Source organism: Mugil cephalus, chromosome 12, assembly GCF_022458985.1.
Source record: "Mugil cephalus isolate CIBA_MC_2020 chromosome 12, CIBA_Mcephalus_1.1, whole genome shotgun sequence".
In the NCBI taxonomy this organism is placed as follows: Eukaryota; Metazoa; Chordata; class Actinopteri; order Mugiliformes; family Mugilidae; genus Mugil; species Mugil cephalus.
The window spans coordinates 4,043,703-4,067,308 of record NC_061781.1 but is presented as its reverse complement, the minus strand read 5'-3'; the positions used below and the strand labels follow the sequence as shown (position 1 = coordinate 4,067,308).

Genomic DNA, 23,606 nt, shown 5'->3' with positions numbered 1-23,606 from the left:
TTCTATTTAAACATCAACCCACCTACCAGTCTCTTAGAAGATGAGTGACAAAACGTCTTCTCAAAACTCAACAAGTGCAGATGCATTTTTTAAAGCATTTTTTATGGCTTTACGCCATGACCTGGATAACCTAAAATCTTCACAGAAATACAGTATATCTTTTTTTTTTAATTATTATTTTTTTATTTATTTATGCAGCTAAGGACCGTTGCGGGGTGTAAAAGTAGTTTTTCAGATAAAAACAAAAAACAAACAAAGAATGCTTAATGTCCTCTCAATATCTCTATTTTTTCAAGTCGAATAAGAATTTTCGAGAAAGGAGAATATAAATTGTTAAATCGGAACCATTGGCAGATCTACGGCTTCGGTCGGACACGTTTGATCGCCGCACGCAACATGGAGAAAAGTGACATGGGTTGCAGAGCTCTCACTACAGCAGTGACTTACGGTCATTTGTAGACTCAGTTTGCTTCGTCCCGTCAATGTCAAGACTTGGAGGTGTTGGCGTTTAGGTAAGCCGTGGATGTGACTCACAGTTGGGAATGAATGTGGTCGTTTTTAAGAGAACTTCCCACGTCCTGCTAATGTTTTGCTAGCATGCTAGCATTACTTGTCCCTGAACTTTATCCGTCTGTCCCAAAATCTAATTTAAGCTTATACTTTATTAATGTATTTATTTATTTTTTGCTGTTCAAATGTGTTATGATATCTGGAACAACCATGGTGATATTAAAAGCAGATATGTTATTATTGCTGACATAGTGTTCACACTGTTTAGTTTATCTCGAACATGTAGTCCTACAAATCTTGCAAAATAACCATACACGAATGGACATAATGGACGTAAATAATACAAAATGAAAAATAAAAATAAGTAAGCAAACAAACAAATATTACATATTCAACATATCCGAAAAGGAGTGGGATTAAGTACATACTTATTCTATTCCACGGTCCCTTCGTAATAGATCAATAATATCTGAATACTTTGCTTCCTATCAGTGTGTCTGATATTTGAATACTTTGCTTCCTATCAGTGTGTCCATCAGAAGAACATGTTTGGTCCCCAGCTCTCCCTGAGGCTTCGGCCTGGGATGCAAGCCTGTGCTGTTATCCATCAGAGAATCCATAAACTCTACTCGCTCAAGGATGCCACTGCGCTCCCCCGGAAGAAGATGCAAAACTTACTTTTCCCCTTTGATGAGCTGGAGACGTATCTGGACAGGTGCTGTTGTTTCTGTAACTGGCTTGTCAGTAAATGCGCAGGAAAGAGGAGTTCTTTTATATCCTCAGGGATATATAATTGAATATATAATTGAACCAAATTTACAGGTCTGTGGACAGGACACCGTTCCGACTGTTTCATCCTAGTTTGGAGGACATGGTGGCAGCAGAAAAGCTTTTCCGCTCTTCTCCGTCTCATAAGATTGATTACTACATGTCTGTAGAGAGGATGGACCACGCACCTGCACTGACACAACCAGAGGTTAGTGAGAAATTTCTCTTTCTAGGCTCCAGCGACCCTAGTGAGAATAAGTGGTAGTGGAGGTGTTGTAGAGTGATTTCTTTTGTTATATTTGAACAAGCTTTCTTATGTTTTGAAAAGTAAAAAAGAGTATTGTTTTGAGTAATCTGACTGATAGGATTACTTTATTTATATATGTTTATATAAATGAACCCTGAGATTTCTATGTACTTGTACTTGTTTCTCAACACTTCTGAAGCACCACTAGTATATTGACAAGTGTAGACCGCATGTAGTTGTAACATCTATGTAAAACTTTTTTTTTTACTCAGCAATGAGATGGCTTCTGATGCAGATTTTTATAAACAGTCTTATCACTAGCTAGTGCTGAGCAGAGACCAACTGTTAAAGAAAGACAGAGTGGTCCGAGGAGGAACTTGCTCACAGTACCCCTTGTCAATCCAAAACACGGCCCCAGACTGAGAATAATGTAGGGTAATGTGTTTTTACCCTCCTGTGGACTCATGCATAATTAAGCAGGAGTTGACACTTGATAATAAACGAGCACATTTCTAACCTTATAGACTGTAGTGTTCACCGGAGGGCTCAGAATGGAACATTACGTAGACAGGACAACAGGCGCTGTTGGCATGCCGAGTTAGTTACCGCTCTGCCTCTGACAGGGGATGATGTATTTGCAGCTCCCTGGCAGCAAGGAACTGCATCCATCTGTCTTGTGCCAAAGAAATAGATGAGCCTGAACCATGTCCTGTGGGCCTTGGCTGTTGTTGGTCCCGCAGAGGCAAACAGTAACAGCAGCCCAAGCAGGTGGATTAGTTCAAATTTTGAACGTGTAAAACCTGAATATACCCAGACAAAAGTATTCCAGCACAAAATCATACGCGTCATGAAATTACATCAAATACAGTACTGCAGATTAACTTAACTGGATTTGTCTGTTGGTGATGTCCCTCTGTCCGTGTTCATCTCCAGGTGTGTTTTATTGGCAGAAGCAATGTGGGCAAGTCATCTCTCATCAAAGCTCTGTTTTCTCTGACCCCTGAGGTAGAAGTCAGAGTCTCCAAAACTCCAGTGAGTAGCTCGAACCGGCGTATCCAAGTGTCCAAAATAAGGTTTATATCTGTCTCCCACTACACAGGTGGATCAACAGTGTTGTTTTTTTTTCTATTTTTTTGTACAGCAAGATTTGTGGAAAACCAGGTATAAATAGTATTTGTTGGTTGGCATTTGTAAAGCACAGCATTCAGACGTGGCCCCTCCTCCCCCCCTGCTCAGAAACGAAGAGAGGGAGCCAGAGAGGGTAGAGGCGGTCAAGCGAGGCAAATAATCAATAAAGGAGGGAGCGATGTTGGCACGAACAAAGCAGTGAATCAGAAAATTAAACCTTATTTTCCGTTTCGCAGCGGTTACGTTCTAAAGCACAAATAGGCACGCCCACATCTCTGCACAGCCCTGTGGGAAAGTGATGAATTACCTGGTTTTGTGTGAATGCAGCCAAAGATCACACTTCATTTTGTCCACATTTCTGCTCCGTGTGTGTGTGTGTGTGTGTGTGTGTGCGGCACAGCCCAAGTCTTTGTTCAACATGCACACAGGACTGCAGCTCTTACATGCGTAACACAGAGATGTGATTTTGTGAAAACAAAATCCCACAGTTCTGGTGTCGGACTGGGGAAGACGACGGTCAGAGCTGGAGCCAGGCCAAGTTAAGATAACTTAGACTCGATCTTATATTTGACCAGCAGGCAATACACATATGAGGCGCTCAAAGTCAGTGTCATTTTTAACTCAGGATTGAGTTTAAGATTTTTAGTGAGGCACTTCAAGTAGAGCCATACTGAGAGTAAAGGTACCATCCACTAACATGGAGGAGGTGGAGCTTATGGCCTATACCAGGGGTTTATAACGTTCTTCAGGCCAAGGACCCCCAAATGAAGAGATTAGCTAGGGACCCCTGCAGTATAGGTCAGGCGTTGTGGACCCCCTGTTGAAGACCTATGACCTATACTGCAGCCAGACACCAGGGGGAGCTCTACTTGCTTTGCCTTCACTTCAGAGCAGTGTTTCCCAATCCTGGTCCTCGGGGAACACTGCCCTGCATGTTTTAGATGTTTCCTGCTCCAACACACCAGATTCAAATGAATGGCTCATTATCAGGCCACTGCAGAGCTTGATTGGTGTGGTGGAGGAGGAAAACATCTAAAACATGCAGGGCAGTATTCCCCGAGGACCAGGATTGGGAAACACTGCCTTAGAGGAGCTGTTCCAGCAACCATCTTCACACAGTCTATGGTTTAAAATATTGGCAGGTGAATGGTGTTTGGTGAATGGTGTTTGAAACTGAGTAAAAATCTTGTTGCATGGATCATCTGAGATCCTGCATTTTCTCTCTAGCAGGAGAGGAAATCTTCAAATCAAGAGTTAAAAAAAAGAAAGTCACAAGTCCACGATTTTTAAATTTTACATTCAATTCAATTTTATTTATGTAGCTCCACATTGCCTTTCCTGTCTCAAACGGTCTATTGGAGCGTCACATTTTTATCAACACAATCCTTGGCTATAATGTTGGACGTGTTGTCATTTTTAGATTCGTTTTCTCAGCGCAGTGTTGAGAAGTGATTTTCCAAGTTCCCATAACCCTTATGGCAGCTCCATCCAGTCCGGCTAGTCTCCTCTGACCTCTCTCATCTACGAGTTTCAGTCTACAGAGCAGAAGCTCACTAGATGATGACGCTACCAGTCAAGCCGCGCTCAAAGGCAACAATCCTGATTGACTCAGGTCGCTTCACAGAACCCAGAGTTTGAAACGTCCAGAGCAAACACTGAACAACAATAGATCAGATCAAGATCGGTCACTAATATGAATGTGTTTTATATATTTCTACATGTTTACTGAACAATAATATATGGTAGCAGGTTACTGAGATATGTTTAGTTTAATGTTTCTATGCTGAATGTGCTTTAAAGATTCAATTGAATGTACTGTACAGGGTTGAAGTGATTTATCAGGTAATCCGTATGCGAACACAGTGACTAATCTTTGTGTTACTAACCGAGACACTTGAATTGAATCGCTGTGCTTCTAACCTCAGGGTCACACAAAGAAAATGAACTTCTTCAGAGTGGGCAAAGCTTTCACCATCGTGGACATGCCAGGCTACGGATACAGGGCGCCCAAGGACTTTGTGGAAATGGTGGAGCCTTACCTTTATACGAGAAAAAAGTAAGATATCTCAGTAAGTCACTCTGCTTCCAGAGAGAATTAATAACCCTTTAACACATATGACCGACGTCTGGAAGGTCAAAGTAACCTCACTGTTGTATGAGGCAGAACATAAAGTATGCTGTGAACTACCTTCACAAGTATGAGCCTTTTCAGGGGAGAAAAAAATCCATGATACCAAAGATAACTCTGGTTATGGTGTAGGTACATTTACAATTGAATTAAAATATTTGTCTATAATACCTCAACATACTAATAAATTACAAGTTGCACTTTTCATATTTGTGTAATTACTCAAAATTATAGGAGGACAAATCATCAGTAATACAAACTATTCAGAAACACCTTGCTCTTCATTAGGAACATCACACAAGTACTGAATATGGCCTCCCCTTGCTTCCACTCAGCCTTATTTTGCTTTGGTGTCATGGTCTACAAATATATATAAAACTATGTATAAAACATTCCTTTGAGACCAGACCACACCTCAGTGGTCTGCTACTGGGGTCAGATGTGATAACGAAGAAGGCCATGGCAGAGAGACTTTTGTTTTGTAACATCATGGAGCCTCTGGCGTTCAAGAAAACATTCCTCTCACCGTTACATCTGCAGGAACAGGCAGCGCTGTTAAAACGAGCCAGGCTGGATTTATGGATTTGTACTGTTGATCTCAGATTCCGGACCTTTCCGGCCTTTATCGGTCCACTTTTGTTGAACCTGTGCCCACTGCAGCGTCACATTTTTCTTAATGGCCGACAGGACTGAAAGTCAACATAATCCTCTGCTGCTGTAGCACATCAGCTACAATGTGTTGACATTTTTAGATTCTTTTCTGCTCAACGCAGTGTTGAGAAGTGATTTTCCGAGTTCCCATAACCCTCGGGTCACTTCATCCAGTCTGACTAGTCTCCTCTGACCTCTCTCATCAACACGGAGTTTCGGTCTATAGAGCAGAAGCTCGCTGGATGGTGACGTCACCAATCGAGCTATGCTGTTGAAAAGGGGGTCTTCCTAATGAAGTGCTCAGTGGCTGCATTGTATGTCAACGCACGGGATAACAAATATATTACGAAAGCAAAAAACATTTTAACATGCATGTTTTCATGTGACCATGACCAACAAAGCTCTCATGACCAACTTCTTTTAGGGCACTCACTTGTATCAGTGTTTCAGTTGTTGTTACGTCATAAGTCACTAAATGCTAAACTAAAGGAAACTTTCTCAGAAATGTATTCTTTCATATCCTTCCTTGGAGATACAAGCTATGGGAGTGAGGAGCCACATGGCTAATGAAACCTAGGATCAGGGGCACGTGCCACAGTTTCTTTCTCGATTGTATTACGTACAGTTGTGATTCGATCCACTAGGTGGTGCTGTTTTATTGTTCATTTCAGAGCTGTATACTAGAGAGTTATGTGTCAATTAAATTTGTCCATCTACATGGACATACATTACATGCACACATGAGTTTCACAATATAAATGTTGGTAGCTGCTATTTTTTTAAGCCTTTAGTCTACGTAACTAGCTAGCATAAGGCTACGATAGCTTCAAACTTCATTCACTTGTAAGGTGGTGTTTTTGAGATCAAGGTTCACATTAATGATGGTAGGACTTTATTTTTCCTATATGAAATCTTAACAAACGTCAAAGAGAAAAATTGACGTTTACCTCACATAATAGGGAGAAATCAGTTGACATCCAGTTCTTCCTACAAATCAGCATAGAGGGACAGCTAGGACAGTCCATTCTGTAGTTGGTCAGACTCTGTCCAATATATGACTCTGCTTCATTGAGATGTCACAAGTAGCCTAGCATGGGGTTGTCAAACTCATTTTTAGTTCAAGGACTATGTACAGCCCAATGTGATCTCAAGTTTACGTGCAAATAATTACATTATGAAACCAATTGTAAACTTGTAATGAACAATTGAACATTTCTAAAGAAAAAATTGTTCAATTTCTGTATAGTTCTAGATTTCAGTGTTGTGTTATGTCCACGACTTACTAAAGCTGCATGAACCCTAGGGAAGACTGTTTCTTTTATTTGAAAAATTGCAGTTAATGTATGTCAGTGGGTATGTCAGTTATTTTCTGGACTTTGCAAAATTCCTCCCGTGGGCCAGATTAGACCCTCTGGTGGGCCGCTTTTGACCCGCGGGCTGTATGTCTGTCACCAGTGCCCTAGCAGATCACTTTAAAGACATGTCTTCTTGATGGTGACTTTAAATGCACCAGCCCTATCTTTCTCAACAAGTAAACATTAGTGTTCTTATTTATTACTTGAAAAACAACATAGTCTGTGTTGCACTAAAAACATGGCCGCATGTTTTCTTCCAGTCTCGTGAGGACGTTCCTGTTGGTTGATGGCAGTGTTGGTATTCAGAAGGCTGACCTGATCGCCCTGGAGATGTGTGAGGAGACCAGATGTCCATACGTGGTAGGACCGCTAACCGAATATGTATTTACAGATAACTAGATTGACTTTTGAGTTCTGGTTGTCCATTTATTGTACACATTATATAGCTGACTAGTGCATTCACCCATTAGTTGATGGTTGGTGACATAAAACAAGAAGCTGTTTAGTATTTTTTCCATAGTAGTTTCAGACATGTATATGGACTATATCAGTGTTACAAACATATTGTCTGACTAGGGAAACAGCATTTTGCTGTTGTGTGGCATGTTTTAGCAAACAAATAATAGGCTTTGAAGGCCACATTGGGACCGAGAAGTAGAAAACAATATCACCAAGTGTCAAACTATGGCTAAAACTAATAAGTAGAACAGGTTTAAATGAGGTGTTTTGTTTAAGGTGAATCACGGCTGGGGCGACAGCGCAAAGCACACAATGTATGTTTATGTTGGAAATACAGGGATTCCACTCTTTTGTGACCCTGGTAACCATTAACCAGCTTCAGCCCTCCCTCTTTTACATTTTTATCATTCCTACTCTTTCATTATGTCCACACTGAATTAATGCTGAACGCTCCCACTCAGCTATTTAAAAACTGAAAGACCGCCGCTCTGCTCTGATGTTATAATGAAGCACCCCCACTCTGCACCCTCCACGCACTCTGCAGTCAATTATTCATGCTCTCAGGTTATTAAACACTATAACACATTAAGGCTGTGACGGTAGCACTTTTAACAAAGATGAACGCTCAAACAGGATGAGGCCACGAGCTGAGAGGACGGAACAGTTTCAGAACAGTTTCAAACGCGAAGCTCTTCTGAAACTGTAGCTACGTGTGAGTCTGGCCGACCACTTAAATCCCTTCATTCACTGTCAGCATGCTGTAGTTTCTTAACCCTCGTGCCCTCCTCAGATGTACGCTTCAGAGGATGTCTCAGCATGAGATGAATGCCGGAAAATAGTTGAATCAGATCAAATACAGTAAAAATGTCAGATATCACTGCTTTTCTTTTTACAGAGTGCATGGTTTTATACTGTAAAGGCAGTGTGATTAAAAATGTGGTTTGAATGGAAGTCTATGGGACATTATTGTTTCCAGAAAGACTATATGGCATTACATAAAAAATAGTAATGCAGTCGAATCAATTTTACTGCTAATCTTTGACATATCTAAGACTCTGATCAGCACCAAAGCCTCATCATCCTACTGTTTATTTGATGGAAAATTATTACGTTTTTTTAAAAACAAATACAAAAAAATAATAATCATATAACCAGACTGGCATTTAAGGGCTTAAACTCCTGAAAACTATTGAAATGTTAGTAGTTTTGAGCAGGTTTGAAGTTGTTTTAGTGGTTTCTGAAAAAAAAGAAGAAAAATGGAGGATTTTATGGCCGTTTTTTGCACGTGTTCATATTGTGCTAAATGCATCACGAGACTATAAATGACATGTGAGAGTGAAAGACACTCGATATCAAACATTTGACTAAAAACAAGATGTCCTCAAGGCACAAGCTGTACAAAAAAATGTACAAAAATACCATAGGAAAGCATAAGAGTTAAATCATTTTAAATGACCATTGTCTAAAAAAATAAATAAATAAAAATAAAATTTATTTATTGAAGAACCAAACTAAAATATTGTATGGGGGAAACACTGCATGAAGGCGGACAATGTGTGCATGTCTTAACACTTCAACAAGGACCAAATCCTCCCACCGGTTACAAGTCCCACATCATTTAACGATTCTTCTGTTGAATCAGAACCAGACTCAAAAGCTCAGATTGAGTAGTGAAGTGATTTTAGCTGTCCAGCAGATGTCAGAGTAAGTCTGTTTTTCTTTTTTTGTTATTTGCTCATGAAACACAATCCACTCCTAGAGAAGGCTCTTTTAGTTCAGTAACAAGTCCAAATAAAATTAAGATCAGTTCAGTTTTATAACATAAGTCTTATCAGGGCACGTTACATCATAAGATCAAGAGCTTACAGTATTTAACATAGAAACTCAACAACTCTGTTGCAACTTGAGTGGCACTTAAAAGAAATCAAATGTTTAGACCTAGCGTTAAACGTACGGGGGCTGTCTACCTCCTGAACCCAAACTGGGAGCTGGTTCCACCGTTATTTTTTGGTTTCTACAGGGAGCCATAGCAGACAGAAAGAACCTGATCTCCTTCAGAAGTTTCCGTCACTGCAACATCTTTTAAGACAGTTGTTATTATTCCTTCTGCTTAGCTGTTGTCATCTTGTAAGATTTTCCCATGTTCGTATTTTGTTGTGCAGATCGTGGTGACTAAGATTGACAAATGTGGAACCGGAACGCTGCTGACAAACTTGATGAATCTTCAAGATTTGGTCGGGAGACAGACTACAGGCTGCTTCCCCCAGCCATTCCTGGTCAGGTGACTGTCTCTTTTACTCTTAAACAAAGATACCGGCTTCTTATAGTTAGCCAGTGCCAACCAACAATGAAAGTGTCTCATCCTGGAACTCAGACACTGTCCCAAAAATAATTAACAACTGTCTCACAAACACTGCGGCTGCGAATACTCACCAGGACACCAAATGTGGATTTTTTTTATTTACACCTTCTCCTTTCACAGTTGAGATAGGAGTCATTCATCAGTCTTAGTCTCTGGTCTTAGTTTTTAATAGTTAAGTTAATTATGTTAAGTTAAGTTAATTATGTCAAGCCAAACTAAATACAAGAAACTGGGTAACTGTAATTCTCACTTGATTATTAGAATAGAATAGAATATTCACTTATTGTGAATAAAGTGAGTAAAGTCAGTGTTATGACACAAAGATACGTTAAAATCACCACACAGTGGTAGATTCAGGACATTTTAAATGTAAACTCATCTATATATAGAGCCACTGATTAGGACTTGAAAAGTCTAAATTTTAACCAGCTGAGTCTAGTAGTATTTGTCTTTAAAAAGTGCAGTCCTCCATTAGTTAAACATTTATAAGATGTGGTATACATGTGCCTACATGTGCCTACATGTGCCTACAGTTTTCATTGTATTTCCTGTCAACGTGTCGAGATTCAGATGAGGTAATGAATGTATTTTACACTTCCATAGATAAATTGATTCTTTATTTTCTTTATATTTATTCTGTCTTTTTCTTTGTGACAGCTCTCTGCATTTTTTGGGGATCTACCTCCTGAGATGCTTCATTGGCCACGTGACGGGGAGGGTCGCGTTGAAGGACACCACTCAGAGCTGAGGAGCGGCCCGGGCACAGAGTGGAGATGTCGCTCGGTAGATGTTGTTTCACGTCTCCTTCTCTGGAATATTGCTGCAAAAGCAGAGACTCAGAAACTCTATGAAAAAAATCGTGCCACCAGACTGCTAAAGAGGCTTTTATTTTCTACTAATAAACACGTCCATGTCTTCAGGGCAGTTTCCTTCCAAGTTGTCCTTTTTACTTTATAGTTCTAGATTACATTCCTCTTCACAGAACAATATAATGTAGTGAACAGTGGAACATTACACCCTGAGCTCTTTCTCAATACCAGACTGTACACTACGGCCATAATATTGTTGCTCTGTGGTCGATATCACCGTGCTTCCGTCTGGTAGTTTCCATTGTCCTGGTTTGGAGGGAAAAAAAGCCTTCGTGGAAAATCTGACAGGGGGAAACTGTGACACAAAACTCAACCCCTGAACTCTCCATAGAAACAACTGGATAAGCCAGATTGATTTTGGAAAGGTTTTTATTTATTTTGTATTTTTTTGATTTAATGAAACAAAAAGGTTAAACATTATAAACCTCTAAAGCTTCTGGGTAATTCTCAGAATACAGTGACAACCGTGTCCCCACATTTTCCAGCCATGACGATGCTTGAAAATTTTTAAAAATCATTCACAGTATGCAGTTTAATATCCATTTAAATGATGATGATAATATCTGTTTTTCTTTCTTTTTTTTCTTTTTTTTTTTAAATTAATGTTCAATGTTTAATGTTTAATTTCCTTTTATATCTAAAAAAACACATGTCCCACTCCCGTCATTTAACGCTGTTGGAGAGTGTAAAAACAATTCTTCTTTCTGAGGAAATGGTAAATTAGGGACAAACACAGGGTTCAATACATATATACAACTCAAACTAAATTGACTGTTTAATAATCTAGATATTTTAAAAAGAATATCTGTCCTTGGATTTGATGTCATTGGTGTTTCTGGTCTGACAGACCATCATTTTAAAAGGTTAAGAATATGTGAGAAAGAACTTCTAGGGTCAAGGGTCAATGAAGAAAAAGAGCCATTCAAGTAAATACACGGTTAGTGTCTCTTTACTAGTAAAAGTAAGGTATTTTCATTTAAAATGTTTTTTTTCAATGTGGTTCTTTTTGTTGTTACTTTGATTTGTGCTACTGTGAACTATTTGTGAGAGAAAAAACTTTCATGAGTATAATTTATGAATTTGCTGACTCATGCTAGCTTCGAACTAAACTGGACACCATTTTGTTAAATTAGCCTGTTAAAGAAATTTGTCATTGGTGTTACTGTCATTGTTGTTACAGTCAAGGCCGGAATAAATAACATAAAATAAAATGATTAAAAAAAGAACCAAAAAAGAACGTTCTAGTTGTCCGTTGTGGTTGGTAACATAGACAACACACTAACAAATATCATCAAATTAAATGGGTGAAAACTGAATTAAATTTTTTTTTTTTTTGACTAAAATCACCGTATTTTGATAATGACCCTTATTTATTTTCCCTTCCACAGACTTTGCCATTTCCTCAGTGATGCTTGAACTTGCTTTTTATTTAGAGAAGGTGGAATTAAATTGAAAAGCTGCGCACAAATTTCCACGCGTTTCCACATTTTCACGCGACATGACGTGTCACGGTCAAAGTATGATCACATTATTGTTGCTGCCACATTTTCTATTGGCGTCAGTTTTTTTTTTGTTTGTTTATATCTTCATCAAACTGCTTTCAGGGAGGCGCTTGGCGTGTTTGACGCCGTAAACCTAGGTGTACTTTATGCACCCTGCATGTGTTTCAGTTTAACATTAAGGAAGATTGTGGTTTCAGTTAAATATTGAAAAAGTCTACACCCTGTGTCACTGTTCACTTTTTCAATGTTTAACCAAGACTAAGATTATATATATAGACTAAGACGATAAATGTTGCTAGTTGTTAGTGTAGACATAATTAAAAACACCAACACCAACAAGCACCATCTAGGTGCAGTGTGTACACTAGACAGTCTACTGTACCCCTGATACTAATATATACTATCCTTAGTAGTAGTGTGATGCTAGTATAGCAAATATAATAAGTGGCTGCAAATCTAGCAAAGTGTGGAATGGAGAATTTAACAATACAATGTCCTTCGTTGCTGATTTCAGTGTATCGTTCATGTTAAGGCTGTTATATGTAGTTTTTCATACTCTCTAGTTTTATACTAACTAACTTAGTTATATAACACTATAAAACAATATGAGTCAAAGCTATTAAGATAAACCATGACATAAAACTGAAATTATCAAAGGTTTCTTAGATAACAGCCCAGTTAAAAGTATGGTGAAGGAAATTCTGTGAAATGGCATATATATATATTTATGTATATATGTATATATATTCCTTTTAAATAAATTCTATGTGAGATTTTACCTGATCAACTTAAAAATGCTGTCGTTTTCCTCCCAAAGAACTCTAATACTGACTGATGTTGAGTGTAAATCTAATCTTTTAAAGCCAATTACAAGGAAATGCTGATTGTGCCACAGTAATCGTTTTTACGACCATTTGCTGAGCCGCACGCCTGCATTTAAGTAATTTTTATCTTTCCTAGTTTTAGTCCAGCTTTTAAACTTTTATTACATTTAGTCAAACGGAATATGGAGGCCAGGTCAAGACCTTGTGCTGTTCTTCATGTTTTTGTAGTTGTTCCTAAATCGTTTTTGTGTGTTTCTGTATCGAAGCTGCATCCTGCTGGGGATGGCTGCTGCCATCAAGGTGTCGTTGCTATGGGGTGGGGTTGCCTGGTTTGGTCTAGGTGGTCATAATGTTGTGGGTGAAAGGTGTATGTAGCAGAATCCAGGTAACAGGTTGTATCAGTTCTGCATGTCGTTTTCCAGAGTTGGGTTATCTGCCTGCTGTGCTGTCCATGCTAATTTGTAAGGTTGGATCTTAAATTATAGGTAGCTAAAAGAAGTAGCATAGGTCAAGGAAAAATACAAAACATTTTTATTTAACTCATGTGGGCAAACAGCATTTGTTTTCTGAAACTTCAAAATAAGGTTAAAGTGCAGTTACAGTCCAGTAAAAGGGCAGAACACATTCTCACTAAAGAATGAGTAATTTAAATTTTGACTATTTTAAAGCGAAGCAACATTTAAATCGTAAGTAATAAACAGCAAACTTTGAACTTAAATGTTACAGTGCATTGCATTGTATTTGGACTTATACACAAGAGGGTATCATTACAGGAGCTGCATTTATGTAACTTTATTTTTCCAACTACAGAGTGTAAAGAAAAAGGACTTAATGACTGCTCCTATAAAGTGAAGCCAAAGCAAGTAGAGCTCCCCCTGTTGACTGGCTGCAGTATAGGCTGCAGTATAAGCTCCACCTCCTCCTTAGTTCACTTGGGCAAGTTAATATTATTATTATTATTTTGAAGGATGTGTTCTCTCATTTTTGATGGTTCATACAATGCTGATGCATGTTCAAGAGTCAATATTCTGGAGATGTTTTTGTTTTTTTATTATTTGAGATGTGACATTATGATTGACAGTCTCCATTGACAACCACTTCACAAAGTGGACTCGTAGTAGGACCTTTAAAGTGCTTATAAGGAATATAAAAAAAAAACAAGTGCAGTATATAATCCAACATATCTGTGTTGGAGGAAGAGCAGTGTGTAGTATTAAGTAAACGCAGCTGAGTTTAGCAGAAGTTGCCGCTCCATTCTTGGACGGTACTGCTCAGACTTGTGTTGCCTAGGAAAGTAGCATCAGTTTGGCCAATGGGAGGAAGTGGGAATTTGTCTTTGCATTTTCTTTTTTACAGTCTATGCTTTCCTTCCCACCTGATTTGTAGCTACAGAGCTTGTGCCAGCTTGATTGCCAGTTTTGGTAGACCTCTGCCAGCTGCAGGACATCTGATGGGCAAACACCTCTTACCTAGTCCAATGACTTGGATGCACATTGTGACAGACAGACAGCCTATATGAAGAGATAGTGAAAACAAAAGACAAATTGGAGAAAAAAATTGTTTTGACATTTTATATATATATAATTTTTATTTATTTATTTTTTTAATTTCCCACCACAAATTTAAATTTCTTTAATTGCACATTAACATGAATCCACCATATTTTAGTAAAGGGATTAGGGATAGCTTAATATTAAATACAAAATGATAATAATAATGTATATTTTTAAACAGGCCAAGTTTAATATGTAACACATACAGAAACAGATACGGTGATAACATGACACAGACAGAAAATATGCTCTGTGGCGCCTCCAATGACTGACTCACTGGTTAATGCTAGTGTAGCTAGCAGCCATTTCATGCAGTTTCATTACCACATATAAAGTTTTGACAATTTCACGTCATCTTTTTTAGGGTGCTCTCATTCTCTCAAAGAAAGAATTTTTTAGCAAAGTGGTGTTGGGGGTTGCATGCTGTGAGGAAAACAAAATCTAGCCTTTGCATCGTCATCATCGTCATCCTCCGTATGGACGCCAACATTGTTTCTGCCATTCTATAGCATAGCAGCCTCTAACATGACACTTTCTCCCTTGTGACTACCTTTAAAGTTAACTTGCGTGTTAGCATATTGACTATTGGTTGGATTGTCTAGCTGGAGATGAGATATGTGTCAGAGTGCAGAGTGTGGTTTCCAAATTTTTCTGTCTCACCTTTAAAGAGTAAATCGACTAGATATCAGCAGGATGCTGTTTGAAATGTGACATTAAGAAAAATGGATTCGCAAATAGATTTTGTGCAAGAACAGAGACTGGAAAGTATACAGAGGATCCCAGAGTTGGATTGGAGGCTGAAGATTAAAAATCCACAACAGATCAGCAAACATGCCACAATAAACTTCTGTTTTATGGAGGTTGCTTTACAAGAGGTCAAGGTCACGCTCTGACCTTCCTTCCGTTCACCTCGCACACCTCCGCTTGCATAACAGACGAGCTTCTTGGTTCGATTCCCAAAACTGTCTTATCTTGATTTCCCTATTTTACGGTGGAGCAGTATAACCGTGTGAAATGTGGACCCATCAGCTTAGATTGTTATCTGGATTCAGATCTCTTAAGATAACGGCCATGACGTGACAAGCCTTGACATGTTCCTCGGGAGCAAAATGATCTTTCAGGTTTACTGCAGCCTGAATGAAGGACGAGTCAGACAAAGGTGAAAAGACTGAAGATGATGGGGCAGATAAAGACTGATAAGCCTGTCTCTGAAGATGTACTTTAAGTGCCTCACTATCCCCTCCCTCATACCTCTGAACTAGTCTGCACATATACAAAGAATAACGCACCACGCACACATTTACGTTTAAGACGGAAAGGTGCCTTTAGAGATTTATGTAGCGAAAAGAAATACCCAAAGTCCTGTCTTCAGTGTCTTTTATATGAGTGCTACTCATTTTGCATATTGAGTACGCACATGTCCCCTGTGGCTGATAAGGCCACTGTGGCTTAGTTGGGAGGGCAGTTTTTTTTTCTATAAACTATGTGTTGGCACGCCAAGCCAGGCCCGCTGCTCGTCATAGCAGGCTGCCACTCTGAAACATAGAAACAATGCTTTTTAATGTGTTGGTAATGGTATATAGCTAGTTCAGTCTAGTCCAATGAATGAGGTATAATCGGTTCTGGTGTGCATATTTATTTATATTACAGTAATTTAAGTGAAACATCCGAGATTTAATGTATCTTTACTGGAACAGTGAAGTAAAGTATTAAAAGGGATATTTTGGATGTTTTTTAAATGAACCCTAACCCTAAGTAAAATCTTAACTTTGAGCTGTGAGGATGTTGCACACTTTCAAGTCACAATTTTGCAAGGTACGGTAAAAATAGAATAACCGCAGAAACAATGTAAAGTATTCTACATTTTAATTAAACTGATCATCAACAGTTTCATCTAGCATCCTGGGTTCTGACGGTGGAGACAGTCTGCACCGCTAACAGTCTTATAAAAGTTACATATCAATTAAAAGGTGTCTCTCTCTCCACCTGAAACTCCCTCTGCGCTGTCTATTTTGGGACGTTATTGCCTGATGATTCCATCCAACAACCCCTAACCACACTTACGACTTCACGTGTCGTCTTCTTTTTAACAAGTCCGGCCAAAGTGCCAACTGGAGTTGTGTTTTGCATGGGGTGACATGCAGCTGGGATTGTCAACACGGCGTGACAGGCGCCAGGTTACATGTCCATGGCAGCGCTCCCACAAAGTGTTTTTAAAGAATATCCTTTTGCAGCACCCTATTCATCCGTGGATCCTTAGCGGCATCGAATCTACATTTCAGTGAGAAGATTTAAGTAATAAATTGTATACTGCATGGTAGATGGAGAGCAGCTGGTTATTATTGTATATCATGGTGGCAAAGAAAATCACTGTTATGTTTTAAATAATAGCTTCAACATCTAGAAAAGATAAATGCCAGCTGAAAAAGAGGCATCATCTGCTCCACTGAACTTGTCTGAGTACTTTCAAATCTCTGGGCAATCTAACATAAACTTCTCAGTAAATCTTTTCGCAGCTTTCCGACCATGAAGAGTGGGAGTCCTGTCCTGAATGTGATAGTCACATCCTCTAATATACTCCCCCATGTTTGCCGATGTATTGGATTCCATCTTTTCTTTTTTCTTCAGTGACCATGCTGCACACCGATCACCGATCAGGCCTAACATTATGACCACTTTCCAAGGGTCTCCTTTGTGCCTCCAAACTAGTTCTGACCCATCAGAGAATGGACATGGGTCTTCTGAGGGTGTCCTGTGGTGTAACATAATGTTGTTAGTGGGGGCCTTTAGGTCCTATGTGTTGAGGGGAGGGGCCTCTGTTGAACATCCCACAGATACTTGATCAGTTTGGGATCTAGTGAATTTGGATGCCAGGTCAGGTTCTTCATGTTTTCTGAGTTGTTCAGACTGTTTTTGTGAAAAACTGTTTGTGTGTGTGTGTGTGTGTGTGTGTGTGTGTGTGTGTGTGTGTGTGTGTGTCAGACTGCATCCTGCTGGAGATGGCTGCTGCTATCAAGGAGTGTCATTGCTATGGTGTGGCCTGTCATTGGTTTTAATGTTGTGGCTGACTGATATATACCAGTACTGTCTATCTAATTAACTAAATACATAGTCTCTTTTCAGGACTCTGAACTACATTAAAAAATAAACACTTGCTCAGTAAATAATTGCACATTGTATTCAGTTATACTGGAACAAATGACAGAGTGGATTTGTAACAGTCTGTGCTATGTCACCTATGCCCCGTGGAAGATAAACACTTCAGAGATCAGGCTGAGAGCCTGCTGACAGACCTATAGTAGTACATGTACACAGATAAGGCATAACATTATGACCACTGACAGGAGAAGTAAATGACATTGACTGTCTTGTCACAATTCACTGTTCTGCTGGAAAACTTTTGGACCTGGTATTCATTCATGTAGATGTTACTTAGACATGTAGCACCCAGCTAGAACAGACCAGACACCCCCACCCCATAACAAAGACACTCCTTGATGGCAGCAGCCATCCCCAGCAGGAGTTATTCTGCACTACTGAATCATTATACGTTTGAGTGGCCTGTCTTCTCTAAATCAATTCAAATCCAATGCATTTATTGTAATAATAACAATAATAATGTAACAATAATAATGTCAGACAAAAGATAAATACTGAAATAAGAATCCTGATTTAAATATCTGGCATCACTGGATCATAAATACACAAATATTTAGTGTTTTAAATAATTCAATTTAATTTTACTTGATGTGATAACTAATTGTAAGTACTGGATGTTACATCGGATTTAAATCACGATAGATGATGAATGCAAATATTACAACTCCAAGACACTAATTGTGCATTCCACATACCTTTATGTTGTGCTTTTGCATAATTGCTCCATAAGCTTTTATTCTGCAATAAACAGTTAAACACATTCTTCAGTTTGTGTTGGCTGGTTGTCCTTTAACCTGCAGTTTGTCATTAATACTTCCAGAGAGAGCCTCGGATGAAACTCTTCACTTAAGACTATTCAATAAGGTAAGAGCGTTCCACTGGGTGTTGTTTAGTATGGAATATGATTTCATGGTACGATTAAAAATAAAGGAAAAGGAAAAAGGAATTATAACACATTAGCTGTGCTCTCCTCAATTCACAGCGAGTTTCAAATACCTCAGAGCCAAACGAGTATCAGCTGTGAATCATTATTATATAAAGCGAATAAAGACTTTTATTTAAAGGTGCACTTTAACTTTTCGTTGATCGTCTGCCTGCCATGTGCAGTGACTTGATGTGAAGAGTCAATAAAAGCGCATTTGCGCTCTCTTTAACTTTTTTTATGTGTTGCCGTTTTACAATGTTTTGCTAGATATAATTAAGATTGCATGGTACTTAAAACCAAAAATGCCTTCAATAAAGAAATGAAATGCAAATCTAAAATACGTAACAAATGAATACGTAAGTGTCAACCCATTTTAGGCTCATCAGTATTTGTGGAAAGAAAACAAACACCTTTAACAAGAATTACAGCTGTGACGCAGTGAGGACATGTAGCCGGCACTGGATTTGTTGAACTTTTCCTATTCCAAAAAAATAAATATAATAATCAGGAAAAGAACCAAATCCAGTAGTGTGTCTGTATTCCATTCATACAGCTGTGCCCCCTTCGGCCCTTGTCCTCCGTGGGACATTCATTGCTTTGAAAATATCCTCCTAGGTGCTAGTTTTGCATAACTTTTGCTAATCGTTCTTAATACTTATTTAATATAGTCCTAGAGGCTTGAGTCTGCTCTAAAGGGAAATACTTTTATTTTGAATGAGCAGCGTAAAAACAACTTACTGAACAAAATAGGTCAAATTGCAATTAGGATTGTTCAAAGAATATGTACGTGGTGTTCCGTGTCTCGCAAGCATCTTCCCTCCTTGCGGGCGGTGTACGACGATGATGCTACACAGCCCAGTTGTCCAATAAAGTTTTAAGAGACCAAGGGCTGTAAAAGTTGGAGCCATTGCGCAATCCCTTTTTCATATTTCAGTGTGATTCCCGTTTTATATGCTCGCGCTTCTGAACACTGACCCCATAAAACATTATGTATTGGTTAATTTTTGATTTTTTTTCCCTTCACCTTATTTCCCTCCCAATTTTATTTGGCCCCCGCGCTGCAGGCATAAAGAGGAGCGAGCCGGCACTTCTCACTGCTCCAGTCAGCTCTTGGATATCAGAGAGGAAGAAGCTGGGACGGTCTTGTGGATCCTAAGAATCATAAGCCGTGTGGGAACTCTCAGACCCGGAGCCTTTCATTTCCCTCTTCTTCTACTACCATGGCATTTTCCAGCATGTCGTTGTTGAAGGCAGCAGCTGTGCCTGCAGACTGTGACCCTCATGCCACAGTGTGTTCAGGCAGGAACTGCCTTGTTCCTCCAAGTAATTTCAATGCGATGCTGAGCCTCGTGCTGAGCGCAGTGCTCACCATAATGCTTGCTATGGTCATGTTCTCCATGGGCTGCACTGTGGAAACCAGTAAGCTGTTGGGCCACATCAAGAGACCTTGGGGCATCTTCATTGGCTTCCTCTGCCAGTTTGGTATCATGCCCTTCACAGCCTTTGCCTTGGCTCTAGCCTTCGGGGTTCAGCCCGTGCAGGCGATCGTCATCATCATTATGGGCTGCTGTCCCGGAGGCTCTGGCTCCAACGTTATCTGCTACTGGCTGGATGGAGACATGGACCTCAGGTAAGGAACTGGGTTCTTTGTTGTTTGAATGGTGGCAAGCTCTCTGGAACATCTGCTCATCTCATCTAACTTTGTCAGGAAAAGGCAGTTCTTGATCTCCTTCCAAAGGGATTTTTCAGCGCACTTATTTGACACAGCAACATGTATTATATACAGGCACATGACACAACAATGTCATATACAACTGTCCTCCTCACAGCCTTTTATCTATACACCACAGAGGCTACTTTGTGAATTTAGTGGTCTGGAAGACATGGTTCTAGAAATAATGTCACATGTACTGTATGTTCCATTCCCTGATGAAATCGTAGACCTAAATATGATGTAATATGACTTGTTTATTTTCTCGTGCTGCTAGAAAAACAGAAATGTGCTCTGAGACATTGACCAACCCCCTGTCCACACTGTCTGCTCCTCAGTATCAGCATGACAGCCTGTTCCTCTATCCTGGCCTTGGGTATGATGCCCCTGTGTCTGCTCGTTTACACCACCACCTGGACTTCCAGCGACGCCATTGAGATTCCATACGATAGTATTGGTAAGCGAATGGGAAATATCTAGGAGATTTACAGAAAAAAACAAACAAACAAGAATTAACTACATTTTTTTTTCCCCCAAAAAGCCCTGCACGTTATTGTGATGTAACCTGAAATCTGTGTATCCTCAGGTATCACTCTAGCGGCCCTTCTTATTCCAGTTGCTTTGGGAATGGGTGTAAAACGCAAATGGCCCAAATTGGCGAAGAAGATCCTTAAGGTAGGAATATTCTATGGTATCTTTGTTGATCGTGGGAGCTGTCATACCATTTACTTTTTATTATTTCTGTGTGGCCTAACCAGTGGAAATGCCAGGACTGGGTTTTAATGTAGTGTTTGTGTGCCTGCTGTGTCACAGGTGGGCTCCATTGTCGGCGCTTGTCTCATCGTCATCATAGCTGTGGTCGGAGGGGTCCTCTACCAGTCTTCTTGGGTCATTGCACCCTCCTTATGGATAATTGGAACCATCTACCCCTTTATTGGATTCGGTCTGGGGTTCGCCATGGCCCGCTTTGTGGGTCAGCCCTGGTACAGGTAGGATGACGCCACTGCACAGTGATGTTACCATAATGCAAACTAAAGCTAAACCAGTACCTCGTGATGTTTCTGACTGGTTTTATTTATTTTTTTGATACTGCCAAATTCTGTTTTGTGGCGATTTGAAATGATGAAACTGCAAACATACTTATGAGGTTGTTCATCTATTCTTCCATCAATCAGATGTCGAACCATTGCACTGGAGACAGGTATCCAGAACTCCCAGTTGTGCAGTACCATTGTCCAGCTGTCCTTCAAGCCAGAAGAACTTGAAATCATGTTTGCATTCCCGCTCATCTACAGCATCTTCCAGATCGTGGTGGCTATCATTGCTGTGTCAGGTAAGGGTTTGACATGCAAACACAGACAGTGAATGATTTTGCTGTAGGTGTACTCATTTTTAAATAATATGAGCTCCCACTCATTGTTCCTACCATTTTGTGGACAAGAAGACTGCACCCTTGCCAAAGCCTGCTCTTTTCCATGATTATCCTTTTACTGCCTTTTAAGTTGGCAAATTGATTGTTTTGACACTTAATAAGTGAATTTGTAGGGTAACAGAAGTCCAGGTTGTTTCAGTGTTGTACTTCCTCACTACCTGAGATCTAAGAGTCCCTATGTCTGCAGTGACAAGTGTTTTATCCTTTCCCTCCTGAGGCATCGTATCTTTCCATTGGTTTTTATTTCATACAGAGGAAAAAAGAGATGTAAATATCAGAGAAAGAAGGATGCCAATGGTCAAGGTTAATGATAATAAAGTAAATGATAGCAGGCTGTAAAGTGAATTTGGTGTGTTCAATATATATATTTTAAATTTATTTCAGCTCATTTCATTGTCCATCGCCCTTTTAAAACAAAAACATATGGCAGATCAATTGTCCGGAGAACTGTCCAGTGAGAGGGCTGCTTCACGTCAGTGTTAATAGATGACCAGTTTCTGACTGATTTCTGACTCCATGCTTTTCCGTTTGCAGCCTACCAGATATATTTGAGGCGATGCCACCGCGACTCTGATGAGGACACTGAGGTCCAATCTGTGGAAGGTGCAGCATCCAAATCAAAGGGCTACGCTCTGGACAATAGTGGCTTCGACTTGCATGAGAATGCTGATGGGAAGTACTCACAGATGTGAGAGCTGCAGACTTGGTCGTTATGATCCTCCATGCCCCACCCCACCCCACTGAAGAGATCAGCCGGACTCAACCGTGAACACACAGTGCACTCTGCAGGCTGGAAGTGTGTGATACATATCCCATCCTTGTCACCACTGGGAGGTTTGCACGCACACACTGCTGCACAAATGTCTTCCTGTGGCCAACAGTTAAATCTGAGAAGGCCCAGTGACCGGCACACCATGTCAAATTGTATTGTAGATATGAGGCCCTTTAATTTAAATATTTAACAACTTTCCTTTTTACTTTCCGTTCGATAGACCTCTATGCCTGTGATTAATGATTCAAACAGAACGTTGAGGGCTGTTGAAGAGTTTCAGTTGCAGACACAACCCAGTGCAACTATAATGTGTTGTTGTGGTATGGAAAATTAAGCTGATAATAACATTGCTTTTTAAAAAAAAAATAAAATAATAACACTTCTCTGAACAAGGGCACAAAGCGCTTGACAACAGAAGAATTGAAATTACAGCGCTGAGTGCAAAAAAGACGCACAGTAGTTAGGATTTAAGAAAAAGGCATTTAATCAAGGTCTTCTCAGGCAGGAGGCTCCCGAGTTTTACTGGGGGGCAACAACTTGAATAGACAGAGCCAGCTGACTTACATAGGGGCCAATGATGACGCAAGAGGGATGCGATGTGACTCCGAATGAGTTGGGAATGAGTGAGGCAGGGGAGCACGACTGCCCATGTTGCACAGTTCACAAACTTTACATTTAAAAAAAAAAAAAATGTTTTTTTTTTGTTTGTTTGTTTGTTTGCTTGCTAGTAAACATAAAATGAATACTTTGGTAATTGCAAACTTTGAGTCTTTGGGTCTTGATGTGTTATTTTCTCACCTCCTTATAAAGTACATACTATTGACAAGATAAATCTAAAGGGTTGGAAAGGTTTTTACTGAATACAGCCGACTCTTGGAACTTTACAATATGTGAGTTGTTTCTCAGGAAACAGAAATATGGAGTAATCCCTGTATATTTATAATATAACGCATTCACACTCCTACTAATGTATTAGTCCACTCTATTGCAACATATATACATAGTATATTTTAATAAATGGAGATGTTTAATAAGTGCTGATTGCAATTCTTCAGATTTACTTTGAGCCTATTTAAAGCTTTTCTTGTGTTTTGTAAAAAATCTATTTAAAACCCGTCTGTATTTCTTAATGGTTTCTAAAATGTGCTTGACAAAATAATATTTTTTGCATTTTTCCTTGTATGTTTTCTTCATTCATGTTGTGACACGAGTGCTCTCCAAAAACTCAATAAACACATACATATCGATGAA

The 23,606-nt window shown here is 39.5% G+C and overlaps 2 protein-coding genes across 3 annotated transcripts; both read left to right on the top strand.

Annotated features, from left to right (window-relative positions):
• The first annotated feature begins 373 nt into the window (after positions 1–373).
• Positions 374–10,735, top strand: gtpbp8 (GTP binding protein 8 (putative)). Of its 2 annotated transcripts, XM_047599977.1 has the most exons (8): positions 374–512; positions 1,038–1,225; positions 1,333–1,486; positions 2,459–2,557; positions 4,579–4,709; positions 7,048–7,147; positions 9,409–9,527; positions 10,266–10,735. In XM_047599977.1, the coding sequence occupies exons 2-8, from the start codon at positions 1,056–1,058 to the stop codon at positions 10,354–10,356; spliced, it is 864 nt and encodes a 287-aa protein (XP_047455933.1). In that variant the 5' UTR covers positions 374–512; positions 1,038–1,055; the 3' UTR covers positions 10,357–10,735. The 2 variants fall into 2 exon arrangements, with proteins under 2 accessions (XP_047455933.1, XP_047455934.1); XM_047599978.1 differs by lacking the exon at positions 2,459–2,557.
• Positions 10,736–19,520: 8,785 nt separating this feature from the next.
• On the top strand, positions 19,521–23,606 carry slc10a2 (solute carrier family 10 member 2). Its single transcript, XM_047601965.1, has 6 exons — positions 19,521–20,070; positions 20,490–20,608; positions 20,738–20,826; positions 20,965–21,140; positions 21,327–21,484; positions 22,118–23,606. The coding sequence occupies exons 1-6, from the start codon at positions 19,661–19,663 to the stop codon at positions 22,273–22,275; spliced, it is 1,110 nt and encodes a 369-aa protein (XP_047457921.1). The 5' UTR covers positions 19,521–19,660; the 3' UTR covers positions 22,276–23,606.